Here is an 18,436-nt window from a genome sequence, read left to right as displayed (position 1 = left end):
CCAGCGGGTGTAAACACTCATATGATGATTTCAGATTATTTAGAGAGAAAGTTTGAGCGAGAGATTTAAAAAATGTAAGGGCCTGCAAGGTAAATATAACATATTCACAAGAGAAATCAATTCTCAAGACTGGGCTTTGAGACAACTAGTTTTATTTATATACAATTGAATGCAAACACTTGAACAAACATAGGCAAAATAAAACATGTGGAAGTAATGATGAAATTATAAATACAGACCACCACAGAGTCCCCTGATTTTAACATCAGTGAAAATCAATTGATAACTCTTAAAGATACATGTCATATCAAATAAAATTAAGAAATCCACTTTTACAGAGGGAGATGGGTGGGGAGAGGTGGCCAACAGAGAAAGTGGGGGTGAGAGCGCTATATTAGAGCAGAGGCACAGTCCCACAGTGGAAGGCAAATGCATGTAAACCCACTTACAATTGATCACAAATAGGAGATAATCAATTCATCTTCAACTGAATTCTCATCAAGCAGAGGGGACTAAAGACACAGGGGAAATGCATTTCAAAGCACAGCAGAGGCATTCTTCTCCTCCACCATCGATGGTGCGTTTGACACACATTTGTCATGTCAAAACCCTAAAGAAAATTTCTACTGATTATTCAGTAAAAATCCATGGCTTCTACTACCCTGCTGTTAGTGGAAAATCTCAGCTGTCACATTTTTTTTCTCAGGGCTTTGTCCTCTGTGTCATTAATAGTCACCTGGGTTATTGGATTATTATGATGACCATACAGTCCGTGTGGATTGGGCAAACACGTGGAGGCCTCTCCCCACCAACAGACACACAAATGCTGTTCCATTGATCCGCTGATCTAGTAGGGTGGGCAAGTGCAAGACTTTCATTTTCTTAAAACCATTGCTCCTTCTTCAAGATAGAATGATAAAGGGATTTGTAGAGAGAGGACAACACAAAGATTTGAAAAAAACAGAGGGAATAGCACATTAGGTGGCAGAAAAAAGGAGAAAAAAATAATAAATGATTGATGAGGCAGGAGAGAAACGAAACGAAAAGAAAAGCATATATGCCACTTATAATAATGGTTTTCATTAATTCTGCTGCACAAAGTATCGTCTGTCTTTCTGTAACTCTATGCCTGTTTCTGCATATAATTTGCCTCTCTGCCTCTGTCCCACGTCCAGCATCTAACATACTCATGCTCACACTGCAGAGAGGAGGGTATGCAGGAAGAAGTCTTTGCAGCGGTCGATAGTTCTTGGCGAGTGATCTATCGACAGAGTGGGAGCGTGTGAGAGATGAGTTCAATATACTTCAATTTAGCTCCACTTGCTTTAATTACTTCCACCATTTGTGTGTGTGTGTGTGTGTGTGTACACCCCCAGAGACTGGTTGGTGTTACACTGATAATGAAAGTACAGCTTAGGACAATATTGAATTCAGGGTATACAGAATGTTTTGGAGCATCTTCAAAGTTGTGACACCTTATTGTGGGAAGGTGGGAAGCTATTAAAGTTGGTGGGATTTATGCAAATTGAATGTTTTTATTGATTCAAGATCTTTTTTGTTTAACCACAAGATTTCCTCCAATGATTTAGACCAAATATTTCAGTTTGAACTCATCTGCTTTCATGCTGCTGATGAGCACAGAAGGACATATAACAATGCAGAGCTAGACAAACTCAAAGTCTTTATCATAACCTATGACATCCTGCATTGCACTTAAGATTCAATGGGTTTGGTACAACACAATCTCACCCAATTTGTGAAGCTGTCATGAGATTTTATCTATTCATTTGTGTTCATAGACACAACTTGTGCTTTTTTTGTGGATAGAAAATATTTAAATGCAAGAGTCCCACCAGAAGAATTGGGGCGCAGTGTAATTTTGGTAAAACTTATCTAATTAAATTTTTTTTAAAAAGTTGCCTCGCTAAGGAAACCAAGAGATTGCACCGAAGCATCGATCCAATCGCCCATCCTGAGCATGCACGAGGCGACGGTGGTAAGAAAGAAATGCCTTGAAACCTCTGGCAGAGCCAGACTCAGGAGGGCGGCCATCTGCCTCGATCAGCTGGGAGTTGAGAGGACAGGAAACAGGGGACAACAAGTTCCATAACACCAGACTAGAGATACCTGCCTAGAAACATGTTAATGATAACAATAACGTCACGTGTACATGGAGAGTAAAGGGAGCAGAGTGAGGAGAGGTGCATCACGGGTGGTGTCCCAGCAGTCTAAGCCTTATAGGAACGTAACAATGGGATGTTTCAGGGTCACCTGAGCCATACCCAACAATAAGCTTCATCAAAAAGGAAAGTTTTAAGTCAGAGACGGTGTCTGCTTCCCGGACTTATACTAGCAGCTGGTTCCACAAGAAAGAGGCCTGATAACTAAAGGCTCTGTCTCCCGTTCTACTTTAAGAAACACTAGGAACTAGAAGTACACCTGCAGCCAGAGAGCAAAGTGCTCTGTTTGGAAAATATCCAACTATGAGATCTTTAAGATATGATGGCACTTGGTCATTAAGAGCTTGATATGTGAGGAGCAGAAGTTTACATTCTATTCTGGATATAACAGGGAGCCAATTAAGTGAAGCTAAAACTGGAGAAGTATGATCTCTCTTGCTAGTTCTCATCACTCAACTCATCATCTCATCCTTTAACTGAACAAAAAGGAAAGGGCCTCCAGAAGAATACAGCGGTCATGTATTTGTCATTTAAATGACATAACAAGTCATTTAAACCCAAACTGATTTGAGTGAGAAGCTTCTCATTTATTAAACAACCATGTTGAAGACATAATCAATGGATCAAATTATTGGTTTGCATCAAGCAAAGACAACAATTGAAAAAAGATTGTTGAAACTACTGAAACTTGGTCAGGCACTGTTCAATGCATTATCAAAACCTGGGAAGAGTTATGAACCAACATTTTTGAGGGGGTGATGGTCGGAAGAAAATCTTGAATGATCGTGATCAGAGATCACTTAAACATTTGGTGATATCAAATTGAACAAAATTCCCAGTAGAACTAATGGCAATAAATGAGAGCCAAATTAAAAGCATTTCCAAACACATAATACAAATAAATCTTAAGGTATTGGGAGTTAACCGCTTTGTAACCTTAAGAAAACCACTTATTGGTGATTGGTAATTAAAAAGAAAGGCTTCAATTTGCTAAAAAGCATAAAGATTGGGCGCTGGAGCAATTGAAAAAGATCATGTGGTCTGACAAAGCCAGATTTACTCTTTTCCGGAGTGATAAGTGCATCAGGGTAAGAAGAGTGGCGGATGAAGTGGTGCACTCATCATACCTAGTATCTACTTTACAAGCCTGTGGGGCAGCATCATGAGCCAGGGTTGATTCTGTTGTTCAAGGTTCAGCAGTGTTATGTGTCAAAGCATGTGGTCAACAACTGAAAATACTGCATGACCAGGTATGTCTCTGATGGCACAGAAATATTCCAAGATTTCATTTGTGAAAGAGTGGTTCAGGAAACATGAGACATCATTTTCACATCATCACCTACAGACCTTAACCCCAATGAGAATCTTTTGGTTCCTGCGGTGGTCCGATTGTTCCATGAAGATCTTGGTGTCTTGGTGAAAAATGAATGCAGCTGAACAAAAAGTTTGTTTGTTGGCTGCAAAGTTTACCGAGTCTGTTCTACAGAAAAGCTCAAAAAAATTATCTGCTCTGTTAAAGGATCTAAAAGTGGAAACGAGATGTTCATTTACCCAACCACCCAGTTCCAGTTCATCCCTGAAGACTTTTGTCCTGTAATACTTTTCGAATCCCCTTCGAAGAATGACAAAGTGTTATCGTGTTACTTGGCAAATTGCTTTGAAATATGTAATGAGCTCACTGTTTCGCCATTTAGGATTGCAGTTTTCGGCCAGTCTTTAAATATCAGTGGGTGTTAACAGCTTAGTAATGATCCCATTATAGCTCCATGCACCACAGCAAAGTCAAGAAAATGCCACTATCAAAAACAGATTTGGGATCCTATAAAAGGAAAGAAGATGCAGTCCCACTGTTCTTCAAGGTTGCAAAGTGATGCTCAGTTTATACTTATACAGACCGAAAACTGGGATTTATTTAAATAAATATCTAGATACAAGGCTGAATGTAACAACAGCATCATTTTACATTTGTCACTGTCTTCCCTCTTTTATTGTTTTAAACTGCCGCCCTTGAGTGAAGTCATATTTTCACTGGATTGTTGATACTCATATAGCCTGCATTGTGACCACAATCAAGCAACAACGGGTGAGAGTAAGTTTTGATAAAAGTTCTTTCTTCTTTCTAATAATGCACATCATTATTGCAAGAGAAAAGAATCCAGGAATGAAGGCTAACTGCTCAGGCAAACTTTAATCTGGTCAGCAGAAAATTTAAAAGCGAAGCACATCCGCTACCTTAGATTTTCTTTGGGATCCTCCAGGATTGTCTCCCACACAGTCAATAAGTCAGTTCCAGACGGAGCACACAGGTTCAAACTGGCACATACAATTTACTGCTTCTTACCTCTGTTGTTTTTTTTTATATTTCTTTAACAGATCTTAGCTTAACCATGCAAATAAAGCCAAGATGCATTAACTTTTTATTACTTAGAATGGTTCTGTGGTCTTTTGCAGCTGTAATGAAAATTGATTTTCCATAAGAAGCAAATGTTTTTGCAGAATAAACTGAAAACCATCTGTGTGTACCTTTACAAAATACATCATGCGTGGGGCAGTGGGATGACAATACAATTTTTGTCAAATAAATGTTCTGACATATTTAAAATACAGAATAATAGATTCTACATATGCATTATTGTGGGCTGAACTCACAGTCACATTCTCTTCTTCATATCATTTGCGTGAATAATTATCTGCTGCATCTCATTCTCTCAAACGTCCCTTCTGTCTGGATTTTACCTTTTCCTCTTTCTTTCTTAAGCTCCCCTACCTCCCCACAGCCCTCATTGCCCAGTATGTTAATGGATGTTTCCACCCCAAAAGGGAATTTTCCATTAATCCATAGCATTGAGCAAACGTGTCAACCATAAGCTTCATAAATTATTTTAAACCACAAGGGTGGAGAATCATAGGGGAAAAAGTGTCTGCTGTCTTACTTCTAATCCTTTCTTTACTCTCCTGTTAATTTCCCAATAACCTACCCTTTTTTCTCTTTCTGAAGTTTACATTTTCAAAGCTTCACAATGTAATGCTTCAATGTAGAAACACTGATGGTTCAAATGTTGAGACAAACAACGAGTTGTTATTTTTAGTTTTCAGGAAGCGTACACAAATTCTAATCTCATGGGTTAATAACAAAAAGATTACTGGGGATTGTGCTAATACTGACTATCACTGTGTTTAAAAAAATGACAATGTCACACTAAATATTGAGTGTAGTATAAGTATAGAATTGTTTTAACTTGGCCTGACAGTTTTGATGGTTTGGCTGATCCCCTTCTTTGGTCCATGCTGAAAATGTATCAACAGCTAAGGGTAAAATTTGTTGCAAGGACCTGTGTTCCTCCCCAAGTTAATATAATAAGCTTGGCAATCCAAATGACTTTTCATCTCTGATCTTGCACCTTGAATTGAATGCCTGCCAAACTGACACTGCCATCAGGATCAGCTGTACTTTGTATGCTAGCTTAATAACACGCTAAACCAACACAGTGAATATGGTAAACTTTTTCTGAGTTAATACGCATGTTAAATCCTTTATTAACATGTAAGAACAGTCAGAACATTTTGTTTGGAGCACTGCTGTGCTTAAGTAAGGCTTCACAAGTCCAGCTGCAGGATGCACATAGAGAAACAAACATGTCGGTCAGGGATGTTTGTGTGTTTACTTTTATTAAGATGTATAACAGTGGTGCTAGAAAACTTGTTAACCTCTTAGAGTTTTGCTTTTTCTACAAACCTGACTAAAATATCACCAGATTCTCACAATACTCCTAAAAAAAAGCTAAGGAAAACAGATGATCAAATTAATGTTATATTTGGTCATTTACTGGGGTGGCACAGTGGTGCATTGTTTATTACTGTCACCTCATAGCAAAGATTCTTGGTCCCCACCTGTGCTGAGACCTCTCAGGCTATCTTCAGTGGTTCCAGCTTCTTACCATATTCTAAATATATTCATGTTGGGATCATTTCTGATTCTTAATTGACCGTGAGCAATTTATCAGTGCGTTTGTGTTAAATAATGGATTGTCATTTAATTATCATTCATGTTTTGGTTTTGGGTTAAAAATGGGAATTTGCAACATGTTGCAAAGCCATTCTTTTGTACGGGTCAGTGTTAATGCCACATGAGGGGAGCCACCTCCCATGGAAATGAAAGATTGTAACATGTTTTTCTGTTTCTTTTGTCAGACAGATAAGTGGGTCATAAATAGTAACTAAAAATCAGCACATTATGACAACCAGTAAACTCACGGTCACTTAAAGTATTTCCAGACTGTCTCTCTGCTCTGATAAAATCCTGATTTTAAAACCGCAGCTTCATCTGACAAAATCAACATTCAAGGGAAGGACGTCTTTTCACTGAAGTCAGCCATACTTAATGTACAATGAGCTCCAACAGAGAAAATTTGAAAAGCAGCAGGATGACTTCAACATTACCTCATAAAGTCCACATCAATGCAGCGTCGGACATACTTTGATCAATAATTTGATTCCCCTTCAGTGCATGTGTACTGGGACAGGGAGCAGCTGTTGTTTCAACTGCGCTTGAAACTCTACTCAGTGTATGTCACTGGCCATCCTGCAGTCCAAATTGCTTTTTAAAATGTATGGTGCTTTATGAGAAGGAAAATAAAACAACCACGATCTGTTCAGCAGCTGATTCTTGTATTCAGTAAGATTTCAAAACTGTGACAATCCGTATCCTCAACTCCCAAATGAACAGTAAGGGCAATTAAAGCAATACAATGTAACTTCTCAAAAAGCCCACTCTGGAGCTCCCCCTACAGGCTTGGAGGTAATGTACGGTTACACTGTCGTAAATACAACACCCTTTCGCTTTCACGTTTCACGTTTGTTGACGAACCGGCGAGGAGTCAGAAGGTGCAAGCTATGTCGACTGAGAAGGTAAGAGTAATCAAATGTACCTGGGAGCGTGAGAGGGGTCTATTTGTTTTTGCAGTAGGTGTGCCAGAAAGCAAGTCGAAGTACTTCCGCTCAGCTCCCGGGCCGCTACCGGGCCGCTACCGGGCCGGTCCAGCAAAGTTACATAGCGCAGTTTTTCCAACTCAGACCCCCGAAGGGCATAGGAGACAGGCCAATCGTAATATTAAAACTCATTCTAGCCGCACAATTTTTTTCGAGCTGTTATTTTAAGGTAGAAATGTTACATAGTATTACTTTAAGACCAATGTAACACAGTGCTTAACATGTCTTTCTTACAACTTTTTTTTTTCTAAATGTAAAGAAGTCGCTAATTAAAGACACTGAAGATCATTTCTGTCAGATCAAGTTTAAACCGATGAACAAATTACAGATTTAAGTTTTAATTGGATTTTATGAACATTTCCAACTTTCCAGAAATTTATATTTATAAATATAAATATAAAAACACCTAACCCTGTACATTGTTTATCACCATAAACATGTTCTTTTAACTCCCAACCGTGACCAGATACATAAAGTAAAGATTTGGGACTAATGGGAAGTAGAAAAGTGACATGACTGTGGAAAACATCGGGATGCAAGATAAGCATGAGGAGTAACACCACCAGGCGGGCTTCCTCATAAACTACGAAAATCAACAGTGTACAACTTTGTACTTTGTACTTTGTACACTTTGTACACTTTGTACACTTTGTACAACCATGAAGCATGACGTTGTAAGTGAAACACGTGGTCTGGTGAGCAGCTGAGCAAGAACCAAACTGAAAACAGTTTTTTATAGATTTCTTCTCCTATCTCCTTTGTTGATCTTTTTTACTTTAATGTTTCATCTACTATTTGAGGCTTGTCTATAAAACAGGTGTTATAGTTGTATATATATTGGCTGTGAATAGCAAACTGTTTACAAGACGATAAATTATTAAGTTACTTCCGAGGTTTTTAGATAGAGATTTGTGAAAGTAAAAAGAGCTGAATAGTTTTGCAAACTATTTTTCACTTGTTAGTTGTGAGTAGAAGTACTTATTAGTAATGTTGTATAGTCAAGTAAGCTGCATAGAAATTGATTCATTTTTATCCAATGAAATAATTAATTTAGCAGGGAGAATTACCATTAACAATTAACTTCTCATTAAAAGTTTTAGCACCCCTGTTCTGTTTCTAGTCACCCCTGATTACATGCCTGCAAAGAGGAAAATAAGTTAATTTCATAGAGAACATGTGTTTTGTGAAGCTTAAAGGTAATTATTCTGCTTGACCTATTTACCATGATGTGCATTTCATGAAACTTAAGATCAAAAACACTGCCCTTGTTATTTTGCTGTTCGCATGGTCACACATGCAGGTTCACCTGAGTTTGTTGTTCACTTAATGCCTCTTTGTGGTAAGGGTAAATCTACAAAAGACATAATTCAATCACTAATGAAAGTGGAAATTGTTTGCAGTAATAAATCAAGCACTGATTTCACAAACCCTCTCTATACCAATTATGTTGTGTTTATATAACTACATAACTTAATAGATCATTACTTTTTATAGCTGTATGTATTCTCTGACTTTGGAGATCCCAACAATCTTATACCACACACACCATGCTATAAATTAACAGAAATGTTCATGATTTTTGCAGTTTTTTATTTTTTCATTTTTTTATTTTGTAATCTTCAATCTTTCCTCCTTTGCCCAATTTCGTGCATGGCCCGTGTTTTGTGTAATTTGTGGTTTTTGGGTTTGTGGATTTGAGTTGCAGGCAGTGGTTAGATGGGTATTTGACATGAAATCTGCCTTCTGCTCGGCAACATGTTCACTGACTTCTTAAGAAATGTTTGTGATAACAGGGTTGAAAATATGCGCACCAGTGTGAATCTTTCATCTGCATATGTCAGGTAACACTCTTTCATTGAAACAGCGAAAAGAACTGCAGGGTGTGGAGATGCACATCCACACTTGGTTTTTATTTGCTATCCTGTGATGTGGTTTCACTCTGTACTGTGTCTTCTGAAATAATCTGACAATCTGTCCTTCACATTGTTGCCTTTAAAAGTAAAGTACGCAAACCATTTTAATTGAGTATAGATAACTTAAATATATCTGTTATCTTTCAATAAGTAACCTGTACTGACTGACCACATGGTCGAAGTGTAAACACTAAAATGATTCATTCTTATCTTATTGATAAAGATGGAGTGCTTGTTACAAACTCTATTTGTACGTCAGATATAAAGATCAATTTGTGTATTTGGCAATTTGTTCTCACAGAAATTTGTGAAATAAATAAATAAACACAAATTTTCTGCTCAATTTCGGACATGAAGCTTATGGGAAAAATATATATGGTTTGATCACACTCTGGTCAGCCATCAAACTTCATCTGAATCTCCAACCACTTCAGCTCATTGATGTCATCATCACCAACTTGGAGTGGATTGGGACAGATATGAAATGAGCATGACTTCTATAAATGATACAGCCATTGGTTGGGGTGCTTGCTTCTTTCCCTTGTATCAGCATTGTTTGCATCTACCTCATAATGTAGTGGTCTCTTTCTACCAACATCAGTCCAATATACATTCTCCATTTCACTTGCTCTCCACCCATGAGGAAATCATCTGGCTTTTTAGATGCTACATCCTCCACAAGAGGTAAATTCCCAGGGCGGGCTCTGACACCAGGTGCAAGCTTGTGCAAAAACAAGAAATTGAGTTAGTTACAGTTTAATGTAACATTGGATGCCATCTGGCCCTGTGATGGACCGGCAACCTGTCCAGTGTGTACCCTCTCTCTCGCCCGATGGTTGCTGGGATAGACCCTGAATTAGATTAAGCAGGTATAGAGAATAGATGGATGGATGGCATAAGCAATGTACGAGAAGACCTCTAGTGTTGCTGATTTTCACCTTTTTGTCACTGCATTTGTTTTTGTCATCACATCAGGGTCCCACCTGGCAGTTTTACACCTAAAAGTTTTTACCCAAGCGTAAGAACTTTTTCCTCCCTTGAAACCTAGCCTGAAAGTGGTCCTACAGTGTCCTGTGGTCAGTATACACTTCATCCCAAGCTGACCCGAATGTTATTGCAGTGGCAAAATGTTTTCTATCTATGCTCTCCATCTATAACGTTTTCTGCTGGTAGGAACAGTGCTAATGCTGTACATTCCTTTTTGAATCTGGTGAATTACTGTCCGCCTTGGCTGAAAATGGTAAGGAATTAGTGTTGAGTAGTAAAAGTATAATTAGTGTGACTTTAAATAGAAGTGTTAAGAAGAAGTACTGGTGAACAGTTTGGAAGGGGCCTGCGAATGAATATGCTGCTAACAAGAGACCCAAATCACCTTAAAAGGTGGCAATAGGTCAATGCTCTATTCACATCTAATGCTTTACTCCGAGTTTAAGCTGCTTTAGGTTGCACAATGCAAATTTATTGGTGAAGATTTATAAGATACACCCACAAGTGCACACGTCAGAGTTTCAGAGAATAATTAATTTGTTAGTCAAGAGCTGGATGATTTCATAGCTGTTTAATACGTCTAAGAATTTTGGAAGGATGTGTCACTTTTTTCTTTTATGTTTTTTGTCTGAATTCACCACAGCTGAGTCATTCACTGAACCATTAATCTCACACCCGGAGGAGTGATGACAGACAGTGTGCGTACGCCCTCAGAGTGTGTTGACGGCTGAAGGAAGAACACCTGCGTGGCTGCTAGTTGCACCAGCACACTCACTTTGAGATCCATAAAATCATGAAGGGATATGGTCTGAAAAGGGTCTTGAAGGTGCTCACTGCTCATTCCTTGTTTGACATTTTAAATTTTAATATGTTAGTGTTGTCTTCCCCGGAATGTCTTTAATAGGATATTTTTAATTGTTTCAGCAAATACAACCGTTTCTAAATGTTAACTTACTAATGTAAACAAGCTTATTTTTTCATTTGTGGAGTAGGAGACAGACGGAAAAGTTTTAAGGAGGAGGTGACCAAATTTCACCAACTTCTACCCATTTTTTAAACTTTTTTCTATCCCTGCATGGATCAATACCTGCTGGATCCAGCAAACTAACAAGTCAATGGAAAACCCCACAGAGGACAGACAGAGAGAAGGGGGGGGGGGGGGTGGGGGGGTGGAGGTATGGCACTACACACAAACACACACACAGGCCTTCACACATCAGTCAGACAGCCCTCTAGTCAGGAGAACCCCTGGCTCACCTTCACACAGATTCACAGATCACACACACACACACACACACACACACACACACACACACACACACAGAAGTTGTGCTGACATGAATCTATGCAGTCACTTTGACTCACATAAACATGCCTCCCCCTCTGAACAAACACACACACGCTCACACTTCAAAGGAAGATTGTAACCTGACGGGCTGCCAAACACCAAGAACCCACATGGGCTTTTTCAAAATTTTCTTTTCAGAAACCCACCTGTTTCTTACAAACTTTCAACTTATACCTCTGCCTGTCCTAGTTTTAAGATAAGTGTCTGACACACACTCTCAGTCAGTGTCCATATGCTGGTACTCAGGCACTGCTTGTCTGATGATCCCTCTCATCCTACACTGTATACCCCTATCAGAGGATTATACACACTGAAACATCCCCTAACCAGACACAATGTAGCCATGCCCCTTCCTGTGTAACTGGGCCAATATGAACTGAAATGCACTGTAATCTTATCTGCAACATGTTGCCAAACCTATGAGCCTGTATGCTGGCTCCGACCCATACGTGACAATGTCTCCTTCATTTGAAATACAGCTGTATGCACAAATCTCAGAGGTCTATTCTTTCAGGGGTCTCGTCAACTTTGGTCAAATGTTGACGGCTGACAGACAGCACAGAGCTCCCCCTCAGTAAGGTCAGGCTTTGTTGAGCCTTTTTTGTTCCCATCCCAAGTACACAGGGGTCCTTTGGGTGTCACAATGGGGGGTTCAAGCACTGAGTACTCAGATAACCCTACAGATCCTATAAGAGCACTTAGTCTGTGTAAAATAGATTAAAGGTTACCACAAATCCCCAAATCGCACTTCATCTTCAGGTAATTCTAATCCCGTGCGAAAAGGATTTAAGGTGTGCTAACATAATTCTAAAAAGTTACTGTGCTCTTATAACTTAATACTTACCCCAGTTTCACCCTACTTTCAATGTATTGCATTTACCAGATTTCTCATGAATTACTAAACAACCGCTCTGGAACAAACCAACCCGATCTCATGAAATACATCAACATTAGTCTACGGTGCAAATTATTGCAGATTCTTTGTTTTCTTCACTCTGTTCTGCACACAGATGCTGCTCAGGTTTTGATGTGTCAGTACTGTCTGTCAACATCTTACATCTCTATAAATGATCCTACTTGATCACGTCCACTCTCAAACATCAAGGGGTGGATCATCAGACTTTGCCCACGTTCACCTCGACTGGTTTGGGTGAGTGCTATGGGGTTAGTGGGTGTGGCCTCTAAAGTAAAATGATTTACAACTTGGATGTGGTCGGAGTTGGGTGGTCTAACTCCACCTACCTGTAGGTCACAGCGAGAAGCTTCTTAAGTGCATGATTAGGGTTAGAATTAATGTACATGGTTCGGTCTACATGATACAAATTACATGTTTAGGCAGTTACAATATTACATGAGTATGTTAATAAACTATGGAAATGTTGCCATCCCACAGTTTACAACCATGGATTGTCACACAATCATGTTTTTGACGTATGGACTGAAAATATTACAGTTGTGGTGAGACTGAACGGACACTGAAAATGACTTAGTCATAGCTGAAGGAAAAATAGCTGCTCTCCAACTTTTGATCAAAGTGTAAGGTCTTCATCGGTGTTGTTTATTTTGCTTTGCTGATCAAGTTCTCAGCTGCTGCACTGCACATATACATACGGTTTATGGCATTGCTTTATGTTTTAGCAGCATAATCCTATTTTCTCCGACTGGAATGGAAACTGTCACGAGCAAATTTCATTAAAACTAGCCATTATTGCTAATGGAAGCTACGGCAGATATTTGAATGATGGTGCTAGAAAATTCATGACTATATACAAAATAATGTGCAAAAACACTAAGGAAGAGCTATGGAGCAATAAGCAGCAACACCAGGAATGATACTGTTCTTGCTCTTTAAAGTGCCAACAGCTAGAGCCACAGGAGCTAGTTAGTTCCTACAAACAGTACAGAGTAATACACACCATCTGTTAAGCAGATGGTGTTCAAATGGCAACTGAAGATGTTTGCTTTTCAGTTTTTCATCTTCAGTGATCATCATATGATTAAAAGGTCTGGAACTGGTGTTATATGTTTTGACAACAGCCAACTTAAAAGTCACGATGGACAAGAAGAAATTTAATATCAACAGCGTCACAGTCACAGGGGGGGAAAAATGTTTAGGAATATGTGAATCGACTGAAAGCGCTGGAACATCAAGTGACAGGTGACATGCTTTGTTAGGTACTGTTTTTAAACTCAAGAATTAAATCAGCCCACAGTTTCTTTAAAATGTTCTATTACTGCGTCTTCAAATTTCAATTTTGCCCGCACAATTTTTTTTTATACCTGCTTTGTTTCATATTTGTCTGTCTCTGTCTTGCTCCCTTCTTTCAAATGACTTCCAATATATTATAGTGTTTAGGCTGGATTATTCTGCCTGGCTGGAAGCCCGACAAAGAAGCTGGTTGCATTAGCCATACCAGCATGCTTTTTGCCACATAGTATTCTAACCCCTGCACTCTCTTACACCTGTGACATCTGTCCACATTAGTATCAGGTAGTATAAGACCAAGGGATGACTCACACAACATAGGAGGTCAAAGAAGACATGAAGGGGAGGATGATAGAGTGCAGCAGAGCTCTGGATCTGCCAGTCACTTCTTTAATTGCAGTGTCTCTCAGAAGAAAACAAGGCTCCTCTAACAGATGATTTAATGTTATTTTTCTCCTCCTTTCCCATTATTCCCATAACTGTGTCTATATCTTTTAAAATGTTACCCAGTAAAATGTGTTATGGGTACATGTTTCCATATATCCAAAATATAGTGTCACAATCCATGGAAAGAAACTGTGTCTGCTATTTTCAGTCAGATGGCGACCTAACGAGAGCCTGAAACACACGAAGAGTAAAGTAAACCCTAACAATGTAGTTTTGGATTTTATTTCAAACACATAACCATTCACACTATCTTAAAGTCCTAACCCTAAACTTTTGTTTTTGAGAGTAAAGTAGAAAAAACAGAAAAGACCATGGATAACACTGAGTGATTCTCACACTAGAGTCTATTGTGTGCTATAGATTCTAGATACAGAGAGCACTAGTCAGACTGTATAAAATAGTTGTCTTATAGATGGCTTTGGGAGAAGACTTGTTAAGTCTGAAGAATAATACCTGAATGAGTGTGCAATAAATATCTGAGGTCAATTGTGTTGCATCATAAGAACATTTAGGATGCTGTGTTTGTGGCCCTCAAATTAAGATTCTGCTTGTTTCATGCAGAAACAACTTAAATACGCCTTTTCTTTCAAAAGAAAAGAATATACCTTGTCAAAGAAAAATTAAAAAATCATTTGGATGCTGGCTTTGAGGTTATGGGTGATTTTCTTTTCTGGTACAATATCTCTAAATAAGTTTTATGTCAGCAGAAAATAATTAAAATATCTTATCTAATTTTGTCCATGTGCAAATCCAGTCAACTAAGTCAAGCTCAAATAGGTGCAAGATAAACTGACAGAACAATAATTCAGAACTGTGGACTTGTGGTTGGAAAGTTTGCAGTTTCATCACAAACCCAGCTGACTTATTTTGCAAGTTAAATTCTAGAGTTGCAACGCCATTTAACGGTTTCATTCTGTGGATACATGGTCAGGTAAACCCATGAAAAAGCCTCTTTCCATCAGTCATGGGCACACAAAACAGCAGTTTAATAAAAACACAAAAAAATCCCATTGCTTGTTCTGGATATGTTTTTTATTTTATCTCATTCCTGTAAAAATATATTCTTAAAATAAATAAATATATGAAATAAATATATTGTTTGCCCTGGGAAAAAGAAAACATAAATAAGAATAAAATCTGTGAAAATGTTTGTAAAGGTGTCTTTGCAGGTCTCGTGCTCCTTGTTTGGGCTGCAGTCAGATGGACAGCAGCTGAATTCCTTCACTGGGTATCAGTACGAGTCTCTAGCATTTCAACAGAACACAAAGTAATCCACCACAGGAGACCACAATAGAAGTCATTAAGAAACTCCATTAGACCTGTCCTTCTCCTCTTCTTCCTTGAATACTTTGCAGAAGAGTCACAATCTCTGAGCAGCATCTGTTTTCCTATAAGAGCTGTTTCCTAAAACAAGCACGGCTGCTTTCCAGTGCATGAAACTACCTTTTTCTATGTAAACCAGCCACACGTTTTAGTGGAATATGCAGTTTAGTTAACTGTTTACTTAGCAGCCTCCATAATGTTTGAGTGAAATAAAAAGGCATACTAATACTGTAGCAATTTTACAGACAAGACTAAGCAGCCACAGCAGTAAAAAAGCTATAGCAGCCAGAGGTTAATCTCAGCTATCAAGTCCTTATGTTTCCCTTTGAACATGCAGTCTTGACCACCATGTATTTGGGTTTCTTTAGTTAAAACTTAAAGGAAATCCAGATCATCCATTTGGCCACCAGGGCCTTTGCATAGGCCACCAAGGGGGAAATATTTGAAGCCCAAAGTCTCTGTTTCTCTGATGGTCTCTTCATGTCTTCCACAAAAGATTCCTGGCACTGTTCAAACTCCCAGACCTGTCTGCTTTTCACTCCTTTCTCCTTTCCAGAGGTGCAGAGTGTTGACTTGCTTGGTGCAATTTCTATGATCCTGTTTTGTCCAAATAAACAAGATCTTCCACCTCCCTTGAAAAAAAAAAAGGGATGAGATTAGGTGCACTTGATTTGCCTTTTAGCTCAGACCAGCTTTGACAGAGTCAAAGTATTACTCCTTTGCTCTCAGCTCTGGCCCAGTATGTCTCTGTACAGGTCTGGGACTCTATCTGGGTCTACAGGCCTTGGTAGGAAGTGGGTGAACCTCTGATGCCGCCTTGATCTTGTTCCATCCCGGGACGTCCCATCTTTGTTCAGCGCCACAAAATAAAATGCCCCTTTCTCGCCATGCCGATAGATGTTTGAAGAATAGGTGTTATACCAATTTTCCTCAAATTGCTCCCTGAAAACACATTCTGCTGACAGCTTCTCCTGCAAAAAAGCAGATAAAGAAATGTTAGTTTTGTGGTGCACAAAGTGCCACCCACTGGTTGTGAGACTAAATCAGTCAGACTAAAAAGCTTACATCAGTTTCAAATTTATACAGTTAAAAATATGTATGTTGGATGTTCGTTCAGGGTATCCTTACCGATCCGTACAGTTCTCCCTTGCTGTTCATGGCAAGGTAAAGGCCACTGTCCACCCCTCTGATGCTGACCAGTCCCACAGCAAGACTGATGAACTCCAGAATACCTGTGCACACACATTTCATCATATTTAGATAAAAAATACTTTAAACACTTTAAATGATAGATTTAATACTGAATTTGTATTTTTTTAAATTACTTTCACTGCTAATTTCAAAGCAAAATGTATCAAAGTTGAATGTACTGCAGTCAATAACAGCAAAGTACAACTCTACATACTGACGAGAAGACTCTAACATTCAAGACTGGAATGCTCTGTAGCATAAAGTTGCCACCAACACCTTAAATGGATTGAATCGAGAACAAGAAGAGCTATAATGTTCAAGCTGCAGTACTATAAAGAATCTCTAGTCTACTTTTCTTGTGCCACAAGCTGGGGCTGTGTGCCTAGAGATAAATGAGATAAACTGGTAGAAGCTTCTAATCTAATTTTAACGAGGAAATGTAGATAGGTGCAAACATGAAATTTGCAATAATATCACTGAAATATTATATAAAAAATAACTCCATCTGGAGAGATTTAAATTTGAATAAATGACTTGTATGTTTTTGCGCTAAAGTGTTAATGCAGTAGCAGCCTTCATGGGAGCCTGTATGGCTTGAGTGGCTTTGATAGTCATCATGGTTGTATTGAGTGTACTCCAAGGGATGGGAGTGATGCAGATATTTACTGTGAGTTAGAATCCCACGACTTACTTTTTTTTCACTTTTTTGTCATGAATTACTTTGAAATAATCTATTGACCTCTAGATAACATTGATTTTTTTTCTCGTTTTGGGTTCACGTACGCGTATTTGCCAGTGCCTCTTCCTCCAAAAATATAAGTGCAACTATTACAGGACTAAAACATTTACACTAGTTATAACACTCATAATAATACCCTAATTGTGAATGGGTCTGTACCAAATCTGCTGTGGTCTTTCCTGGTGCCCTGCACGGTGCCGTCAGGATGGATCTCCAGGTGGAAGCCGGTCCTGCAGTAAAGCTGCCTCCGCCTCAGAATCCCTTTCAGATGGCTGAGGTCCGCCAGGCTTCTGGACAGCCTCTCTGCGGACACCAGGTGCTCCTGCTGCTGCCCCTGTCCTCCCATCATCAGCCCCGTCGCGGAGTTGTAGTCTACAGCCCCGGCTGGAGTGAGAACAAAATGTGAGCCTACGGGACCCGGAGCTGCACCCGCGGCACCAAAGCTGTCCAAAAATCCGTTGGCGAAGCTCCCAACCTCGGCCGCTGCCCCCATCACAGATTAGATACCCTGTCCTGTTTTACAGCACAGAAGATCCAAGTAGAGGTCCAAGTGATGAGCAAAGAGCCTCTGTATGAGCTTGCGAGGGTGAGCCCGTGAAGCGATCGAAAAGAAAAGTTGAATGTGCTAGCAGACAAAATCCCCAGTGAGTGAGTATGGCGCACCGTAATTAGATTGTCATAATTGCCATTAAACTCCTGCGTTATTATGATGCATGTGCGCTGTATCCCCGTGTGCAGCAGTCCGTCTCCCTTCCTCTCCTCTCCTCTCCTCTCCTCTTCTATTTATCCCTCTCTCTTCTCTCCCTGTCCGCTCCCTTTATCTCCTCCTCACCTCGGGATACTCCCCCTTTGCTCCGATCAGGGTTTGCTCTCGGCTAACTGCTGCTAAATTAACTTCAACCCTTTATTTCTGCTGAACTATCACCGCTCCAGCAGCAGCAGCAGAAGTGTAAAGACAACTGCACCTCACTCCACGAGCATATAACGCATTGCTTCATATTCACCCCGAGTTGGCTTTTTATGCAAATGCACCCCAATCCCCTCCTTTTATGGCTCAGTTCTGCTCCCCTTCATCCCTCCGCTCGTTGCTCTGCTGTCTCACCTTTGATGTTC

The 18,436-nt window shown here is 39.5% G+C and overlaps 1 protein-coding gene across 1 annotated transcript; it reads right to left on the bottom strand.

The window, feature by feature from the left end:
• Positions 1-15,176: 15,176 nt before the first annotated feature.
• LOC142379389 (fibroblast growth factor 9-like) lies at positions 15,177-18,079 on the bottom strand. Its single transcript, XM_075464539.1, has 3 exons — positions 17,483-18,079; positions 16,522-16,625; positions 15,177-16,364 (listed from the first exon to the last, which is right to left on the bottom strand). Exons 1-3 carry the CDS (start codon positions 17,814-17,816, stop codon positions 16,119-16,121), a joined length of 684 nt encoding a protein of 227 aa, XP_075320654.1. The 5' UTR covers positions 17,817-18,079; the 3' UTR covers positions 15,177-16,118.
• Between the last annotated feature and the right edge of the window lie 357 nt (positions 18,080-18,436).

Source organism: Odontesthes bonariensis, chromosome 4 (genome assembly GCF_027942865.1).
Source record: "Odontesthes bonariensis isolate fOdoBon6 chromosome 4, fOdoBon6.hap1, whole genome shotgun sequence".
NCBI lineage: Eukaryota > Metazoa > Chordata > Actinopteri > Atheriniformes > Atherinopsidae > Odontesthes > Odontesthes bonariensis.
This window is presented reverse-complemented; position numbering and strand designations above follow the sequence as displayed.

Excerpts from the sequence above, each read along its gene's own strand:
- LOC142379389 (XM_075464539.1), bottom strand. The coding sequence starts at position 17,816 with ATGGGGGCAGCGGCCGAGGTTGGGAGCTTCGCCAACGGATTTTTGGAC. Across the intron at positions 16,626-17,482 it reads GAAAGACCACAGCAGATTTG|GTATTCTGGAGTTCATCAGT; the intron begins GTACAGACCCAT and ends GTGTGTGCACAG. Across the intron at positions 16,365-16,521 it reads AGGGAGAACTGTACGGATCG|GAGAAGCTGTCAGCAGAATG; the intron begins GTAAGGATACCC and ends GCTTTTTTGCAG.